We start from the raw sequence: 18,005 nt of genomic DNA, 5'->3' as shown, positions 1-18,005 counted from the left end.
CGGGGGGAAATAAACTAAATCCATTCACAGCTTTAATCGTATGAACTCACTTTTTTTTTTTTGCTTTTTTTTCTTCAGTTTCTCCACAAAGGGGAGCAGCAGCTGCTGGACTGCAGCGTCGTTCCTCGGTAGCAGCTTCATTTCTTTATCTATGACAGAGATGGACTCCTCTGTCCCATAGTACTGGACGATTATATGAGGGATATCTTGTCTGGTCTTGTCAAACTTCACAGCTTGAGGGATTGTGTCCAGTTTGAACAGCAACTTACTGAATTGTTGCTCGGTGAGCTCCTTCAGGATGGAGACCAGGGCTGCTTTCCACTCCGCCTCTAACATCATCAACGTCATCTGTTACACACCGAGAGACGAGAGGACGAACAAAAAACGTTTGCAAATTAAAAGCAGAAACAGAGGAAACACTCAAACATCACACTGACCAGGTAAAATATATCATTTATTAATATTTACGCCTCAAAAAGAACTTCTGTGGGTATAAATATAGTTCTGATAACCACTCAACATCATTACTGATTTCATTTTCTCAATACACCATATCTAATATAATATATCTAATATAAATATAGAAAACAATTCTCCAATATTATTGACAGGCTCTTCATTTAATGTGTTGTGTTCGCCAAAGTGCCCACTAGATGGCAGTAATAGAGCACAGGTTGAATTTTGAGTAGGTTTGCAAGATATTCAGATATCAGATAAAAAAAAATTTAATTTAACTTTTGTCTTTTCATGAACAGTCTGTTGATTAGGAATCACAGTTTCCCTGTTTAAAACACCACATTTGTGTTTAGAAAGAAATTCTTATTATAATTATAATATAATTGTTTAAACATTTTCTGGAGGCCATTCTTTGCTCTCGTCTTTGCTCTGCGGCACTTCATTTCCACCATCCCTCTCTCTGTTTCTATTACAGTTTGTTTTATGGTTTGCTTAGTTTATAGCTTGTTTTATGGTTTGTTTAGTTTATAGTTTGTTTTATAGTTTGCTTAATTTATAGTTTGTTTTATGGTTTGCTTAGTTTATAGTTTGTTTTATGGTTTGCTTAGCAGTATTTTGTAGTTTGCTTAGTTTATAGTTTGTTCTATGGTTTGCTTAGTTTATAGTTTGTTTTATGGTTTGCTTAGTTTCTAATTTGTTCTATGGTTTGCTTAGTTTATAGTTTGTTCTATGGTTTGCTTAGTTTATAGTTTGTTCTACGGTTTGCTTAGTTTATAGTTTGTTTTGAGGTGTGCTTAGTTTTGTTTTATTGTTTGCTTAGTTTATGGTTTGCTTTATGGTTTGCTTACTTCATAGTTTTTTCATGTTTTGGTTAGTTTATAATTTGTTCTATGGTTTGCTTACTTTATAGTTTGTTTTGTGGTTTTCTTAGTTTTGTTTTATGGTTTGCTTAGTTTATAGTTTGTTTCATGGTTTGCTTAGTTTATAGTTTGTTTCATGGTTTGCTTAGTTTATAGTTTGTTTTATGGTGTGCTTAGTTTATAGTTTGTTTTGTGGTTTGCTTAGTTTATAGTTTGTTTTGTGGTGTGCTTAGTTTATAGTTTGTTTTATGGTTTGTTTCATTTATAGATTTTTTTTTGTGGTTTGCTTTGTTGTGTTGTGTGGTTTGCTTAGTTTATAGTTTGCTTAATGGTTTGCTTAGTTTATACTTTGTTTTATGGTTTGTATCAACGTTGACAACAGGAAGTAGGTATGTCATGAAGAGTTTTTTGCGCTAGCATCATTGCAATGTGAAACCAAAACTAACCGGATCAAATTTTTACAAGTTGACAAAAACGCAGGCTTCGGTTCAGACTTCCAGGTGTGAAACGGCCCGTCTTAGACTGCGTTGGTTTTAGCGAGGTTTACTCAATAAACTGATCTAAACAGAGTGAAAGGAATTTTCAAACAGGATTCTCCTGATGAATCTGATGGAAAAACACATGGAGACCATGAGATATTATTGAAAACTCCTGAAAAACATGGTAAATGAAGTAAAATATTCTTTAATATTTGCCTGTTTCCGTTATATCTTTTAACAATTACAATTATTTTATTGTAATTGAGAATTTTTTTGTTTTTATCAAATTGTTAATTTCTTTAACATTAATTGATGATAACCTTGACAACACAGTTCGTCAACAGAGGGTTTTTACTTTGAAAGGATTAACAGAAATCCTGTTGTAGAAAACGAAACACCTCAGGGGAGTGTGATGAGTCCTTTACTATTCTCAGTTATGACTAGATGATAAATAAACAAACACAGAGAAGTCACTGCAGCTACCTTGGTTTCCATGGATCCAGTTGGTTGCATGGATGATTCCTGCGTCACTGTCTGTTGAGGCTTCACAGCTCCGAAAGGAAGCATCTGAACAAACCACAAGAAAAAAACACTATAAGAAGAATTCCTCCAAGTAATTTTATAGAGAGGTAATGTTTTAAAGACACTTACAGAGTACATATTTTGAGCTATTTACGTACGACAAGACGTAGGCGACGACTTCAGGATGTAGGCGATGACTACAGGACGTAGGCGATGACTACATGACGTAGGCGACTATGACAGGACGTATAGGCGACTATGACAGGAAGTATAGGCGACTATGACAGGACGTATAGGCGACTATGACAGGATGTATAGGCGAATATGACATGACGTAGGAGACTACTACACGACGTATATACGACTACGTATCAACGTTGACGACATGTTGTATAGATGTTGATGTGGGGACGTGGGCGTTGTCGACAGGATGTATCAACATTGACAATAGGACGTATAGGCGTTGACGACAGGACGTAGGTATGTCATGACGAGTTCTTTGCGCTAGCATCATTGCAATGTGAAACCAAAACTAACCGGATCAAATGTTTACAGGTTGAAAAAAACACGAGCTTCGGTTCAGACTTCCGGGTGTGAAACGGTCCGTCTTAGACTGCGTTGGTTTTAACAAGGTGTACTCAATAAACTGATCCAAACGGAGTGAAAGGAATTTTCAAACAGGATTCTCCTGATGAATCTGATGGAAAAACATGTGGAGACCAGGAGATATTATTGAAAACTCCTGAAAAAGATGGTAAGTGAAGTAAAATATTCTTTAATATTTGACTGTTTTTATTATATCTTTTTAACAATTACAATTATTTTATTCTAATCGAGATCATTTTTTTAGTTTTTATTGAATTATTAATTTCTTTAACATTAATTGATGATGACCTTGACAACACAGTTCGTCGACAGAGGGTTTTTACTTTGAAAGGATTAACAGAAATCCTGTTGTAGAAAACGGGACACCTCAGGGGAGTGTGATGAGTCCTTTACTATTCTCAGTTATGACTAGATGATAAATAAACAAACACAGAGACTTTACTGCAGCTACCTTGGTTTCCATGGATCCAGTTGGTTGCATGAATGATTCCTGTGTCATTGTCTGTTGAGGCTTCACAGCTCCGAAAGGAAGCATCTGAACAAACCACAAGAAAAAAACACTATAAGAAGAATTCCTCCAAGTAATTTTATAGAGAGGTAATGTTTTAAAGACACTTACAGAGTACATATTTTGAGCTATATACGTACGACAAGACGTAGGCGACGACTTCAGGACGTAGGCGATGACTACAGGACGTAGGCGATGACTACATGACGTAGGCGACTATGACAGGACGTATAGGCGACTATTACAGGACGTATAGGCGACTATGACAGGACGTATAGGCGACTATGACAGGACGTATAGGCGACTATGACATGACGTAGGAGACTACTACACGACGTATATACGACTACGTATCAACGTTGACGACATGTTGTATAGGTGTTGATGGGGGGACGTGGGCGTTGTCGACAGGATGTATCAACATTGACAATAGGACGTATAGGCATTGATGACAGGACGTAGGTATGTCATGACGAGTTCTTTGCGCTAGCATCATTGCAATGTGAAACCAAAACTAACCGGATCAAATGTTTACAGGTTGAAAAAAACACGAGCTTCGGTTCAGACTTCCGGGTGTGAAACGGTCCGTCTTAGACTGCGTTGGTTTTAACAAGGTGTACTCAATAAACTGATCCAAACGGAGTGAAAGAAATTTTCAAACAGGATTTTCCTGATGAATCTGATGGAAAAACACGTGGAGACCATGAGATATTACTGAAAACTGAAGAAGATGGTAAGTGAAGTAAAATATTCTTTAATATTTGACTGTTTTTATTATATCTTTTTAACAATTACAATTATTTTATTCTAATCGAGATCATTTTTTTTAGTTTTTATTGAATTATTAATTTCTTTAACATTAATTGATGACCTTGACAACACAGTTCGTCGACAGAGGGTTTTTACTTTGAAAGGATTAAAAGAAATTTTGTTGTAGAAAACGGGACACCTCAGGGGAGTGTGATGAGTCCTTTACTATTCTCAGTTATGACTAGATGATAAATAAACAAACACAGAGACGTCACTGCAGCTACCTTAGTTTCCATGGATCCAGTTGGTTGCATGAATGATTCCTGTGTCATTGTCTGTTGAGGCTTCACAGCTCCGAAAGGAAGCATCTGAACAAACCACAAGATAAAAACACTATTAGAAGAATTCCTCCAAGTAATTTTATTGAGAGGTAATGTTTTAAAGACACTTACAGAGTACATATTTTGATCTATTTACGTATTTATATACAGATATACGCACATGCAGATAAAGACTCTAACATGAATATTTTGAGGCTTTAGTGGTGGAAGAAATACTGAAATAATTTTAACAATGTTACAAGTAAATGTCATAACCGAAAGAACTAGATCGCGGCTACAAGCAGCCGAAATGGGTTTCCTCAGGAGGGTGGCTGGCGGCGTCTCCCTTAGAGATGGGGTGAGAAGCACAGTCATCCGTGAGGGACTCGGAGTAGAGCCACTGCTTCTTTGCGTCGAAAGGAGCCAGTTGAGGTGGTTCGGGCATCTAGTGAGAATGCCCCCTGGACTAGGTGGAGAGATTATATCTCCACACTGGCCTGGGAATGGTTAATGTGGCCCGGGAAAGGGAAGTTTGGGGTCCCCTGCTGGAGCTGTTGCCCCCGCTACCCGACCCCGGATAAGCGGTTGAAGATGGATGGATGGACAAGTAAATGTACATTCAAAAGTTAAAGTACAAAAGTATTAGCTCATGATTCATTGATTATGTTTTGTATTATTAATCCGAATCTACAAAGTAACGGCGACAGCACGTAGGTGTTGACGACAGGACGTATAGGATAAAATAGTATAAAAATAACACATATTTTATATAATTGATAAAATAAATATGAGCTTGAATGTATCTGTTGTCAGCAGCAGCTAGGTTGAGTGTTCGTTATTAACCATTTTCTTTCTCACCTCGTCAGGTCGGCAGCTCTTCAGTGTATCTTTAAGAGAAGAAACAAACAACACTGTCGATGTTTTTAAGGTAAAACTTCAATAATGTCTCTACACGACCACAGTCAGAGTATTCTCAGTGTGTGTTGACATACCAGCTGCAGCTTTGGGCTTCTTGGCCACTGGTCCTGACTCAGTTGTAACTTTGCTCTTTTTTTCTGAAAAACACATTTTAAAAAGTGAAAGAAAACCACGGAGTTGGCTTCTGTGTGGCCGACCATCAGTTATGTATTTGTGTGTTTCATATTTGTTTTGATCATTTTGTAAAAGTTTTTACTTTGACATAAAGTGTCAAACATCCCAGTTACATTCACTGTGATTTCATGTTAAAGAATCAAACAACGGGGGGAAATAAACTAAATCCATTCACAGCTTTAATCGTATGAACTCACTTTTTTTTTTTTGCTTTTTTTTCTTCAGTTTCTCCACAAAGGGGAGCAGCAGCTGCTGGACTGCAGCGTCGTTCCTCGGTAGCAGCTTCATTTCTTTATCTATGACAGAGATGGACTCCTCTGTCCCATAGTACTGGACGATTATATGAGGGATATCTTGTCTGGTCTTGTCAAACTTCACAGCTTGAGGGATTGTGTCCAGTTTGAACAGCAACTTACTGAATTGTTGCTCGGTGAGCTCCTTCAGGATGGAGACCAGGGCTGCTTTCCACTCCGCCTCTAACATCATCAACGTCATCTGTTACACACCGAGAGACGAGAGGACGAACAAAAAACGTTTGCAAATTAAAAGCAGAAACAGAGGAAACACTCAAACATCACACTGACCAGGTAAAATATATCATTTATTAATATTTACGCCTCAAAAAGAACTTCTGTGGATATAAATATAGTTCTGATAACCACTCAACATCATTACTGATTTCATTTTCTCAATACACCATATCTAATATAATATATCTAATATAAGTATAGAAAACAATTCTCCAATATTATTGACAGGCTCTTCATTTAATGTGTTGTGTTCGCCAAAGTGCCCACTAGATGGCAGTAATAGAGCACAGGTTGAATTTTGAGTAGGTTTGCAAGATATTCAGATATCAGATAAAACATATTTAATTTAACTTTTGTCATTTCATGAACAGTCTGTTGATTAGGAATCACAGTTTCCCTGTTTAAAACACCACATTTGTGTTTAGAAAGAAATTCTTGTTATAATTATAATATAATTGTTTAAACATTTTCTGGAGGCCATTCTTTGCTCTCGTCTTTGCTCTGCGGCACTTCATTTCCACCATCCCTCTCTCTGTTTCTATTACAGTTTGTTTTATGGTTTGCTTAGTTTATAGCTTGTTTTATGGTTTGTTTAGTTTATAGTTTGTTTTATAGTTTGCTTAATTTATAGTTTGTTTTATGGTTTGCTTAGTTTATAGTTTGTTTTATGGTTTGCTTAGCAGTATTTTGTAGTTTGCTTAGTTTATAGTTTGTTCTATGGTTTGCTTAGTTTATAGTTTGTTTTATGGTTTGCTTAGTTTCTAATTTGTTCTATGGTTTGCTTAGTTTATAGTTTGTTCTATGGTTTGCTTAGTTTATAGTTTGTTCTACGGTTTGCTTAGTTTATAGTTTGTTTTGAGGTGTGCTTAGTTTTGTTTTATTGTTTGCTTAGTTTATGGTTTGCTTTATGGTTTGCTTACTTCATAGTTTTTTCATGTTTTGGTTAGTTTATAATTTGTTCTATGGTTTGCTTACTTTATAGTTTGTTTTGTGGTTTTCTTAGTTTTGTTTTATGGTTTGCTTAGTTTATAGTTTGTTTCATGGTTTGCTTAGTTTATAGTTTGTTTCATGGTTTGCTTAGTTTATAGTTTGTTTTATGGTGTGCTTAGTTTATAGTTTGTTTTGTGGTTTGCTTAGTTTATAGTTTGTTTTGTGGTGTGCTTAGTTTATAGTTTGTTTTATGGTTTGTTTCATTTATAGATTTTTTTTTTGTGGTTTGCTTTGTTGTGTTGTGTGGTTTGCTTAGTTTATAGTTTGCTTAATGGTTTGCTTAGTTTATACTTTGTTTTATGGTTTGTATCAACGTTGACAACAGGAAGTAGGTATGTCATGAAGAGTTTTTTGCGCTAGCATCATTGCAATGTGAAACCAAAACTAACCGGATCAAATTTTTACAAGTTGACAAAAACGCAGGCTTCGGTTCAGACTTCCAGGTGTGAAACGGCCCGTCTTAGACTGCGTTGGTTTTAACGAGGTTTACTCAATAAACTGATCTAAACAGAGTGAAAGGAATTTTCAAACAGGATTCTCCTGATGAATCTGATGGAAAAACACATGGAGACCATGAGATATTATTGAAAACTCCTGAAAAACATGGTAAATGAAGTAAAATATTCTTTAATATTTGCCTGTTTCCGTTATATCTTTTAACAATTACAATTATTTTATTGTAATTGAGAATTTTTTTGTTTTTATCAAATTGTTAATTTCTTTAACATTAATTGATGATAACCTTGACAACACAGTTCGTCAACAGAGGGTTTTTACTTTGAAAGGATTAACAGAAATCCTGTTGTAGAAAACGAAACACCTCAGGGGAGTGTGATGAGTCCTTTACTATTCTCAGTTATGACTAGATGATAAATAAACAAACACAGAGAAGTCACTGCAGCTACCTTGGTTTCCATGGATCCAGTTGGTTGCATGGATGATTCCTGCGTCACTGTCTGTTGAGGCTTCACAGCTCCGAAAGGAAGCATCTGAACAAACCACAAGAAAAAAACACTATAAGAAGAATTCCTCCAAGTAATTTTATAGAGAGGTAATGTTTTAAAGACACTTACAGAGTACATATTTTGAGCTATTTACGTACGACAAGACGTAGGCGACGATTTCAGGATGTAGGCGATGACTACAGGACGTAGGCGATGACTACATGACGTAGGCGACTATGACAGGACGTATAGGCGACTATGACAGGAAGTATAGGCGACTATGACAGGACGTATAGGCGACTATGACAGGATGTATAGGCGAATATGACATGACGTAGGAGACTACTACACGACGTATATACGACTACGTATCAACGTTGACGACATGTTGTATAGATTTTGATGTGGGGACGTGGGCGTTGTCGACAGGATGTATCAACATTGACAATAGGACGTATAGGCGTTGACGACAGGACGTAGGTATGTCATGACGAGTTCTTTGCGCTAGCATCATTGCAATGTGAAACCAAAACTAACCGGATCAAATGTTTACAGGTTGAAAAAAACACGAGCTTCGGTTCAGACTTCCGGGTGTGAAACGGTCCGTCTTAGACTGCGTTGGTTTTAACAAGGTGTACTCAATAAACTGATCCAAACGGAGTGAAAGGAATTTTCAAACAGGATTCTCCTGATGAATCTGATGGAAAAACACGTGGAGACCATGAGATATTATTGAAAACTCCTGAGAAAGATGGTAAGTGAAGTAAAATATTCTTTAATATTTGACTGTTTTTGTTATATCTTTTTAACAATTACAATTATTTTATTCTAATCGAGATCATTTTTTTAGTTTTTATTGAATTATTAATTTCTTTAACATTAATTGATGATGACCTTGACAACACAGTTCGTCGACAGAGGGTTTTTACTTTGAAAGGATTAACAGAAATCCTGTTGTAGAAAACGGGACACCTCAGGGGAGTGTGATGAGTCCTTTACTATTCTCAGTTATGACTAGATGATAAATAAACAAACACAGAGACTTTACTGCAGCTACCTTGGTTTCCATGGATCCAGTTGGTTGCATGAATGATTCCTGTGTCATTGTCTGTTGAGGCTTCACAGCTCCGAAAGGAAGCATCTGAACAAACCACAAGATAAAAACACTATAAGAAGAATTCCTCCAAGTAATTTTATAGAGAGGTAATGTTTTAAAGACACTTACAGAGTACATATTTTGAGCTATTTACGTACGACAAGACGTAGGCGACGACTTCAGGACGTAGGCGATGACTACAGGACGTAGGCGATGACTACATGACGTAGGCGACTATGACAGGACGTATAGGCGACTATTACAGGACGTATAGGCGACTATGACAGGACGTATAGGCGACTATGACAGGACGTATAGGCGACTATGACATGACGTAGGAGACTACTACACGACGTATATACGACTACGTATCAACGTTGACGACATGTTGTATAGGTGTTGATGGGGGGACGTGGGCGTTGTCGACAGGATGTATCAACATTGACAATAGGACGTATAGGCATTGATGACAGGACGTAGGTATGTCATGACGAGTTCTTTGCGCTAGCATCATTGCAATGTGAAACCAAAACTAACCGGATCAAATGTTTACAGGTTGAAAAAAACACGAGCTTCGGTTCAGACTTCCGGGTGTGAAACGGTCCGTCTTAGACTGCGTTGGTTTTAACAAGGTGTACTCAATAAACTGATCTAAACGGAGTGAAAGGAATTTTCAAACAGGATTTTCCTGATGAATCTGATGGAGAAACATGTGGAGACCATGAGATATTACTGAAAACTCCTGAAAAAGATGTGAAGTAAAATATTCTTTATTATTTGATGTTTTTTATTTTATCCTTTAACAATTGAGATTATTTTATTCTAACTGAGATAATTTTTTGTTTTTGTTTTTATTGAATTGTTAATTTCTTTAACATTAATTGATGATGACCTTGACAACACAGTTCGTCAACAGAGGGTTTTTACTTTGAAAGGATTAACAGAAATCTTGTTGTCGAAAACGGGACACCTCAGGGGAGTCTGATAGGTCCCTTTACTATTCTCAGTTATGACTAGATGATAAATAAACAAACACAGAGACGTCACTGCAGCTACCTTGGTTTCCATGGATCCAGTTGGTTGCATGGATGATTCCTGTGTCACTGTCTGTTGAGGCTTCACAGCTCCAAAAGGAAGCATCTGAACAAACCACAAGATAAAAATAATATTTGAAGAATTCCTCCAATTAATTTTATTGAGAGGTAATGTTTTAAAGACACTTACAGAGTACATATTTTGATCTATTTACGTATTTATATACAGATATACGCACATGCAGATAAAGACTCTAACATGAATATTTTGAGGCTTTAGTGGTGGAAGAAATACTGAAATCTTTTTAACAATGTTACAAGTAAATGTGCATTCAAAAGTAAAAGTACAAAAGTATTAGCTGACGACAGGACGAGTAGGATAAAATAGTATACAAACTAATACATATTTTATATATATGATAAAATAAATATGAGCTTGAATGTATCTGTTGTCAGCAGCAGCTAGGTGGAGTGTTCGTTATTAACCGTTTTGTTTCTCACCTCGTCAGGTCGGCAGCTCTTCAGTGTATCTTTAAGAGAAGAAACAAACAAGACTGTCGATGTTTTTAAGGTAAAACTTCAATAATGTCTCTACACGACCACAGTCAGAGTATTCTCAGTGTGTGTTGACATACCAGCTGCAGCTTTGGGCTTCTTGGTCACTGGTCCTGACTCAGTTGTAACTTTGCTCTTTTTTTCTGAAAAACACATTTTAAAAAGTGAAAGAAAACCACGGAGTTGGCTTCTGTGTGGCCGACTATCAGTTATGTATTTGTGTGTTTCATATTTGTTTTGATCACTTTGTAAACCTTTTTACTTTGACATAAAGTGTCAAACATCCCAGTTACATTCACTGTGATTTCATGTTAAAGAATCAAACAACGGGGGGAAATAAACTAAATCCATTCACAGCTTTAATCGTATGAACTCACCTTTGATTTTCTGCTGTTGTTTCTTCAGTTTCTCCACAAAGGGGAGCAGCAGCTGCTGGACTGCAGCGTCGTTCCTCGGTAGCAGCTTCATTTCTTTATCTATGACAGAGATGGACTCCTCTGTCCCATAGTACTGGATGATTATATGAGGGATATCTTCTCTGGTCCTACCAGACTTCAAACCTTGAGGGATTGTGTCCAGTTTGAACAGCAATTTACTGAACTGGGGCTCGGTGAGCTCCTCCAGGATGGAGACCAGGGCTGCTGTCCACTTCGCCTCAAACATCCTCAACGCCATCTGTTACACACCGAGAGACGAGAGGACGAACAAAAAACGTTTGCAAATTAAAAGCAGAAACTGAGGAAACACAAAGATTAACCTTTACCAAATCCGATCACTCAGACCACCTCTTAATGTGGTCTGAGTGATCGGATCTCAATGGGTCCTCAATGTGTCTTGAGTGCGTTCACACCTGTACTTAGAGCTGTCCACGTGTGATCTGATCACTGAGGATGTAGTTAATAACAGGTCTGAACAGACCTGTTCACACTTGTGTGACAGTGGCCCTGTCAGAACATGTTAACTCTCAGAACATTCTGCTGATAGCTTCACACACTCGTCAGCGTTTTCTTTGTTCAAAACACAACAGAGTTTGTTCTGTAATTAATGTCATTAAAGATCTTATCTCACAGTAGATTCATTTTTCAGAAGAAATTAGCAGTAAAGTCTGTAATTAATACTCACTTTGTCCTTCTCTTCAACCACGTAATCCGTCTTTGAAATTTAAGAGGATGTGAGAGGAGGAGCCAGTGTGCAGGAGGACACAAAGTCTGATCTTGTTTGTGTGGCAGATACCAACTTTAATCAGGTTTTTCAGCCTGCTCGCCTCCCCACTTTATCCAGAATAAATGCTAAAATATGTGAATTTCTCATCATCAATCTTTATTTTTTCCCAACTTTTGACTGTTTAGCTTCAACATCCAGTTCTAAACACACAGCTTCCCTCCAGTGAACAATGGTTTAGCCCACAACATAACTCATACTTTCAGTTTCATTTGGTGGGAAGGTATAGTGATATATTTCCTTGTGCTGTCAGTTGTGTTAAGTCAGTCAGTAGTTTAGAGGTGGAAGAAGTATTCAGATATTTTACTTGAGTAAATGCATAAAAATACTCAGTTACAAGTAAAAGTCCTGCATTTAGAAGTTTAGAATTTAATTTTTGATTTTATTACTGTACTGAACTGCACTATGAAGTGAATTTCAACACTGTCTGGAGCTTTAATCATCTTTTTTAAGAATGTGTTTAATTTTAAAATGAAAGATTTTCTTTATATTCAGTTGTGTTTCTGTCAGACGAATAATCTCTCCTAAGACTCCGTAGTAGTCTGGTCTTTATCAGTGGTAGAAAGAAACAAAGTACATTTATTATTTATTTACATTTATTCAAGTTTGCAAATTTGAGGTATTTGTACGTTACTTGCACAGAAGTATTAGCAACAAACAGTTTTTTCATGGTATTTTTGGATCTCATGATTTATTTTTCCAGCTACAAAATACTGACTGTAAAGGCACTCTGAACCTGAATAAACACAGATCCACATTCATAGTGAAGGTTTGGGACAAGCCGAAAGTTCAGTATAATAACCACTATGATAAATTAGTCAAATAGTTGAGTGTCTGCATTAAAGGAAGATTTATTTCTGTTTGCGAACCACACAATATTTAACAGCTTATAAACTGAGCAGAGACGAGACAGTGTCTAACAGTTTTGTTATGTCTGTTTAAAGCAATGGTTTCATTTGATGACAGGATGTATCAACGTTGACAACAAGACGTATAGGCATTGATGACAGGATGTAGGCGTTGGCGACAGGACGTATAGGTGTTGATGGGGGGACGTGGGCGTTGTCGACAGGATGTATCAACATTGACAATAGGAAGTATAGGTGTTGATGACAGGACATAGGTATGTCATGACGAGTTCTTTGTGCTAGCATCATTGCAATGTGAAACCAAAACTAACCGGATCAAATGTTTACAAGTTAATAAAAACGCGAGCTTCTGTTCAGACTTCCGGGTGTGAAACGGCCCGTCTTACACTGCGTTGGTTTTAACAAGGTGTACTCAATAAACTGATCCAAACGGAGTGAAAGGAATTTTCAAACAGGATTTTCCTGATGAATCTGATGGAAAAACACGTGGAGACCAGGAGATATTATTGACAACTCCTGAAAAAGATAGTAAGTGAAGTAAAATATTCTTTAATATTTGACTGTTTTTGTTATATCTTTTAACAATTAAGATTATTTAATTCTAATTGAGATCATTTTTTTCTTTTTATTGAATTGTTAATTTCTTTAACATTAATTGATGATGACCTTGACAACACAGTTCGTCAACAGAGGGTTTTTACTTTGAAAGGATTAACAGAAATCCTGTTGTGGAAACTGAGAATAGTAAAGGGACCCCTCAGGGGAGTCTGATAGGTCCCTTTACTATTCTCAGTTATGACTAGATGATAAATAAACAAACACAGAGACGTCACTGCAGCTACCTTGGTTTCCATGGATCCAGTTGGTTGCACGGATGATTCCTGCTTCACTGTCTGTTGAGGCTTCAAAGCTCCGGAAGGAAGCATCTGAACAAACCACAAGATAAAAACACTATTAGAAGAATTCCTCCAAGTAATTTTATTGAGAGGTAATGTTTTAAAGACACTTACAGAGTACATATTTTGAACTATCAATGTATTTATATACAGATATACGCACATGCAGATAAAAACTCAAAGTAACGGCGACAGTACATAGGCCATGATGACAGGACGAGTAGGATGAAATAGTGTAAAAAATAATACATATTTTATATATATGATAAAATAAATATGAGCTTGAATGTATCTGTTGTCAGCAGCAGCTAGGTGGAGTGTTCGTTATTAACCATTTTCTTTCTCACCTCGTCAGGTCGGCAGCTCTTCAGTGTATCTTTAAGAGAAGAAACAAACAACACTGTCGATGTTTTTAAGGTAAAACTTCAATAATGTCTCTACACGACCACAGTCAGAGTATTCTCAGTGTGTGTTGACCTACCAGCTGCAGCTTTGGGCTTCTTGGCCACTGGTCCTGACTCAGTTGTAACTTTGCTCTTTTTTTCTGAAAAACACATTTTAAAAAGTGAAAGAAAACCACGGAGTTGGCTTCTGTGTGGCCGACCATCAGTTATGTATTTGTGTGTTTCAGATTTGTTTTGATCATTTTGTAAACCTTTTTTCTTTGACATAAAGTGTCAAACATCCCAGTTACATTCACTGTGATTTCATGTTAAAGAATCAAACAACGGGGGGAAATAAACTAAATCCATTCACAGCTTTAATCGTATGAACTCACTTTTGATTTTCTGCTGTATTTTCTTCAGTTTCTCCACAAAGGGGAGCAGCAGCTGCTGGACTGCAGCGTCGTTCCTCGGTAGCAGCTTCATTTCTTTATCTATGACAGTTATGGACTTCTCTGTCCCATAGTACTGGATGATTATATGAGGGATATCTTCTCTGGTCTTGCCAGACTTCAAACCTTGAGGGATTGTGTCCAGTTTGAACAGCAACTTACTGAATTGTTCCTCGGTGAGCTCCTTCAGGATGGAGACCAGGGCTGCTTTCCACTTTATCTCTAACATCATCAACGCCATCTGTTACACACCGAGAGACGAGAGGACGAACAAAAAACGTTTGCAAATTAAAAGCAGAAACAGAGGAAACACTCAAACATCACACTGACCAGGTAAAATATATCATTTATTAATATTTACGCCTCAAAAAGAACTTCTGTGGATATAAATATAGTTCTGATAACCACTCAACATCATTACTGATTTCATTTTCTCAATACACCATATCTAATATAATATATCTAATATAAGTATAGAAAACAATTCTCCAATATTATTGACAGGCTCTTCATTTAATGTGTTGTGTTCGCCAAAGTGCCCACTAGATGGCAGTAATAGAGCACAGGTTGAATTTGGAGTAGGTTTGCAAGATATTCAGATATCAGATAAAAAAAATTTAATTTAATTTTTGTCTTTTCATGAACAGTCTGTTGATTAGGAATCACAGTTTTAAAACACCACATTTGTGTTTAGAAAGAGATTCTTATTATAATCCATCCATCCATCTGCAACCACTTATCCCGTTAAGGGTCGCGGGGGCGCTGGAGCCGATCCCATCGCAGGGCTGACACATAGAGACAGACAACCATTCACGCTCACATTCACACCTACGGGCAATTTAGAGTCAACAATTAACCTAACCTGCATGTCTGGACTGTGGGAGGAAACCGGAGAACCCGGAGAAAACCCACGCTAACACGGGGAGAACATGCAAACTCCACACAGAAGGGCCGGATTCAAACCTGCGACCCTCTTGCTGTGAGGTACCAGTGCTAACCACTGCACCACCGTGCAGCCCCATTCTTATTATAATTATAATATAATTGTTTAAACATTTTCTGGAGGCCATTCTTTGCTCTGCAGCACTTCATTTCCACCATCCCTCTCTCTGTTTCTATTACAGTTTGTTTTATGGATTGCTTAATTTGTAGTTTGTTTTATGGTTTATTTAGTTTATAGTTGCTGTACTGTAGGTTGATTAATGTACACAAAGAAGTACAGTTAAGCACAAAAACAGTGAGCCATAACATCATCAGCCATAATATTCTCAGCCTCTTCACAGGACAAATAAACAGCTACTATCGAGTCACATCAGTCAACATTGAAACAGGAAACACACTGCACTCATCAGCATTTTCTTTGTTCAAAACACAACAGAGTTTGTTTTGTAATTAATGTCATTAAGGATTTTATCTCACAGTAGATTCATTTTTCAGAAGAAATTAGCAGTAAAGTCTGTAATTAATACTCACTTTGTCCTTCTCTTCAACCACGTAATCCGTCTTTGAAATTTAAAAGAGGATGTGAAAGGAGGTGCCAGTGTGCAGGAAGGCACAAAGTCTGATCTTGTTTGTGTGGCAGATACCAACTTTAATCAGGTTTTACAGCCTGCTCGCCTCCCCACTTTATCCAGAATAAATGCTAAAATATGGGAATTTTTCATCATCAATCTTAATTTTTTTCCCAACTTTTGACTGTTTAGCTTCAACATCTAGTTCTAAACACACAGCTTCCCTCCAGTGAACAATGGTTTAGCCCACAAACCCACAACATAACTCATACTTTCAGTTTCATTTGGAGGGAAGGTATAGTGGTATATTTCCTTGTGCTTTCAGTTGTGTTAAGTCAGTCAGTAGTTTAGAGGTGGAGGAAGTATTCAGATATTTTACTTGAGTAAATGCAGCAATACCATAAAAATACTCAGTTACAAGTAAAAGTCCTGCATTTAGAATTTTAGAAGTTAATTTTAGATTTTATTACTTTACTGAACTGCACTATGAAGTTAATTTCACCACTGTCTGGAGCTTTAATCATCTTTTCTAATGTGTTTAAGAGTCCGTAGTAGTCTGTGGTCTTTATCAGTGGTGGAAAGAAACAAAGTACATTTATTATTTATTTACATTTATTCAAGTTTGCAAATTTGAGGCATTTGTACGTTCACAGAAGTATTAGCAACAAACAGTTTTTTCATGGTATTTTTGGATCTCAGGATTTATTTTTCTAGCTACAAAATACTGACTGTAAAGGTTGATGCACACCTTTAATTTCTTGTAGACGAGTGCATCAGAGGTCCATATCCATCTTATCTGTAGCCCCCATGATGCCTTGCGTGAATTATGGGCGCAACTTCCGTCGTGTCACTGAACGGGAACCGGCGTTTTCCATGGTAACGGTCCGCTAATCCCCTCTCCTAGAGCGATTGTATTAAAAACACCACCTGTTACACCTCCAACGGGATAATGTGATCATACCTCTGAAGTGTTTTAACTACACCTTCTGCCCGCTTGGAACCTCGACCGAGGCAGGACCAAGAATGGAGCGGTTCTATCGGTACCACCTTCAACTTTTGCTAATGGAAACACAAAAGTAACATTCTAATGTGTAACAAACTGAACTGGAAAGCTTGGTGGAAATATATCTGCAACTCTCCTGTAATTACCAACTCAGTTGAAGCACAAGCTTCGATTAAAAAGGCCTCAACAGTCGGAGTGGGTTTACTGCCACAAGTGGCTCTCTATGTTACACAGGGCCGGTGGCACGCTGTGTCACTAAAGGAACACTTAGATTAACAGCAAATTATGACAACTTGACTAGATTGCATTGAATACTTGGTATTCAAATGTTGAACCAAAATTATTTCAAGTTCTACAGCATAGGTTAACTTGAATTAGCAGCAACAGCAAGTTCTTAAAATTAACACTATAAAGGCTTAAAGTGTTAATAATCAAAATCTCTCAAACTAAAATTCTAACCAAAAACTTTTTCAGTTTAACCAAAAATGATGCTGAAATTAATATTGCTAGATTATCAATATATATTAATAATAACAGGGCAACAAATTAGATTGGTACATAAGCTCAAAAAGACATTAAAATGGATATCAAAAGTAAATAATGATCAAAGTAATTATTAATTATATTGTATAATATGATTTAATGTATATTAAATCATCCTCGGGGCACAACTCTTTGAAACAAAGAGAAAATGATAGCACATTAATGTAGTCTCATAGATAAGTCTCATTAAGTATACTAAACTATCAATTTGGAACTTTGATTAATAATTAAATTAATAACTAGAACCAAAAATCACTATATCAATTGATAGTAGAGGTTGAAGGATTTTGGAGTTCTTGACACAGCAGCGGTTGACATTATTCACTCTTGTACAACATTAAACAGACCAGCATGTATAATCCACAAACATTTATTTACAAGATAA

At 36.9% G+C, this 18,005-nt stretch overlaps 1 protein-coding gene and 1 long non-coding RNA gene across 2 annotated transcripts in view; both read right to left on the bottom strand.

The window, feature by feature from the left end:
- The window catches only part of LOC141752341 (uncharacterized), a 40,108-nt gene that overhangs the window by 4,577 nt on the left and 17,526 nt on the right, over window positions 1-18,005 (bottom strand). Inside the window, exons 3-12 of the mRNA XM_074610202.1 lie at window positions 11,120-11,417; window positions 10,823-10,885; window positions 10,689-10,717; window positions 9,115-9,198; window positions 8,019-8,102; window positions 5,791-6,088; window positions 5,494-5,556; window positions 5,360-5,388; window positions 2,279-2,362; window positions 51-348 (exon numbers count right to left, since the gene is read on the bottom strand). Coding sequence (XP_074466303.1) covers window positions 51-348; window positions 2,279-2,362; window positions 5,360-5,388; window positions 5,494-5,556; window positions 5,791-6,088; window positions 8,019-8,102; window positions 9,115-9,198; window positions 10,689-10,717; window positions 10,823-10,885; window positions 11,120-11,417 — 1,330 coding nt within the window. The remainder of the gene's footprint in view (window positions 1-50; window positions 349-2,278; window positions 2,363-5,359; window positions 5,389-5,493; window positions 5,557-5,790; window positions 6,089-8,018; window positions 8,103-9,114; window positions 9,199-10,688; window positions 10,718-10,822; window positions 10,886-11,119; window positions 11,418-18,005) is intronic.
- LOC141752349 (uncharacterized) lies at window positions 14,103-17,292 on the bottom strand. The gene is made up of 3 exons (XR_012590218.1): window positions 16,037-17,292; window positions 14,507-14,804; window positions 14,103-14,272 (listed from the first exon to the last, which is right to left on the bottom strand). It is a non-coding gene; the product is annotated as an uncharacterized LOC141752349 (long non-coding RNA).

This window comes from Sebastes fasciatus, chromosome 16 (genome assembly GCF_043250625.1).
Source record: "Sebastes fasciatus isolate fSebFas1 chromosome 16, fSebFas1.pri, whole genome shotgun sequence".
Classification (NCBI taxonomy): domain Eukaryota; kingdom Metazoa; phylum Chordata; class Actinopteri; order Perciformes; family Sebastidae; genus Sebastes; species Sebastes fasciatus.
The sequence above is the reverse complement of the archived record's forward strand: the minus strand, read 5'-3'. Positions and strand labels throughout refer to the sequence as shown.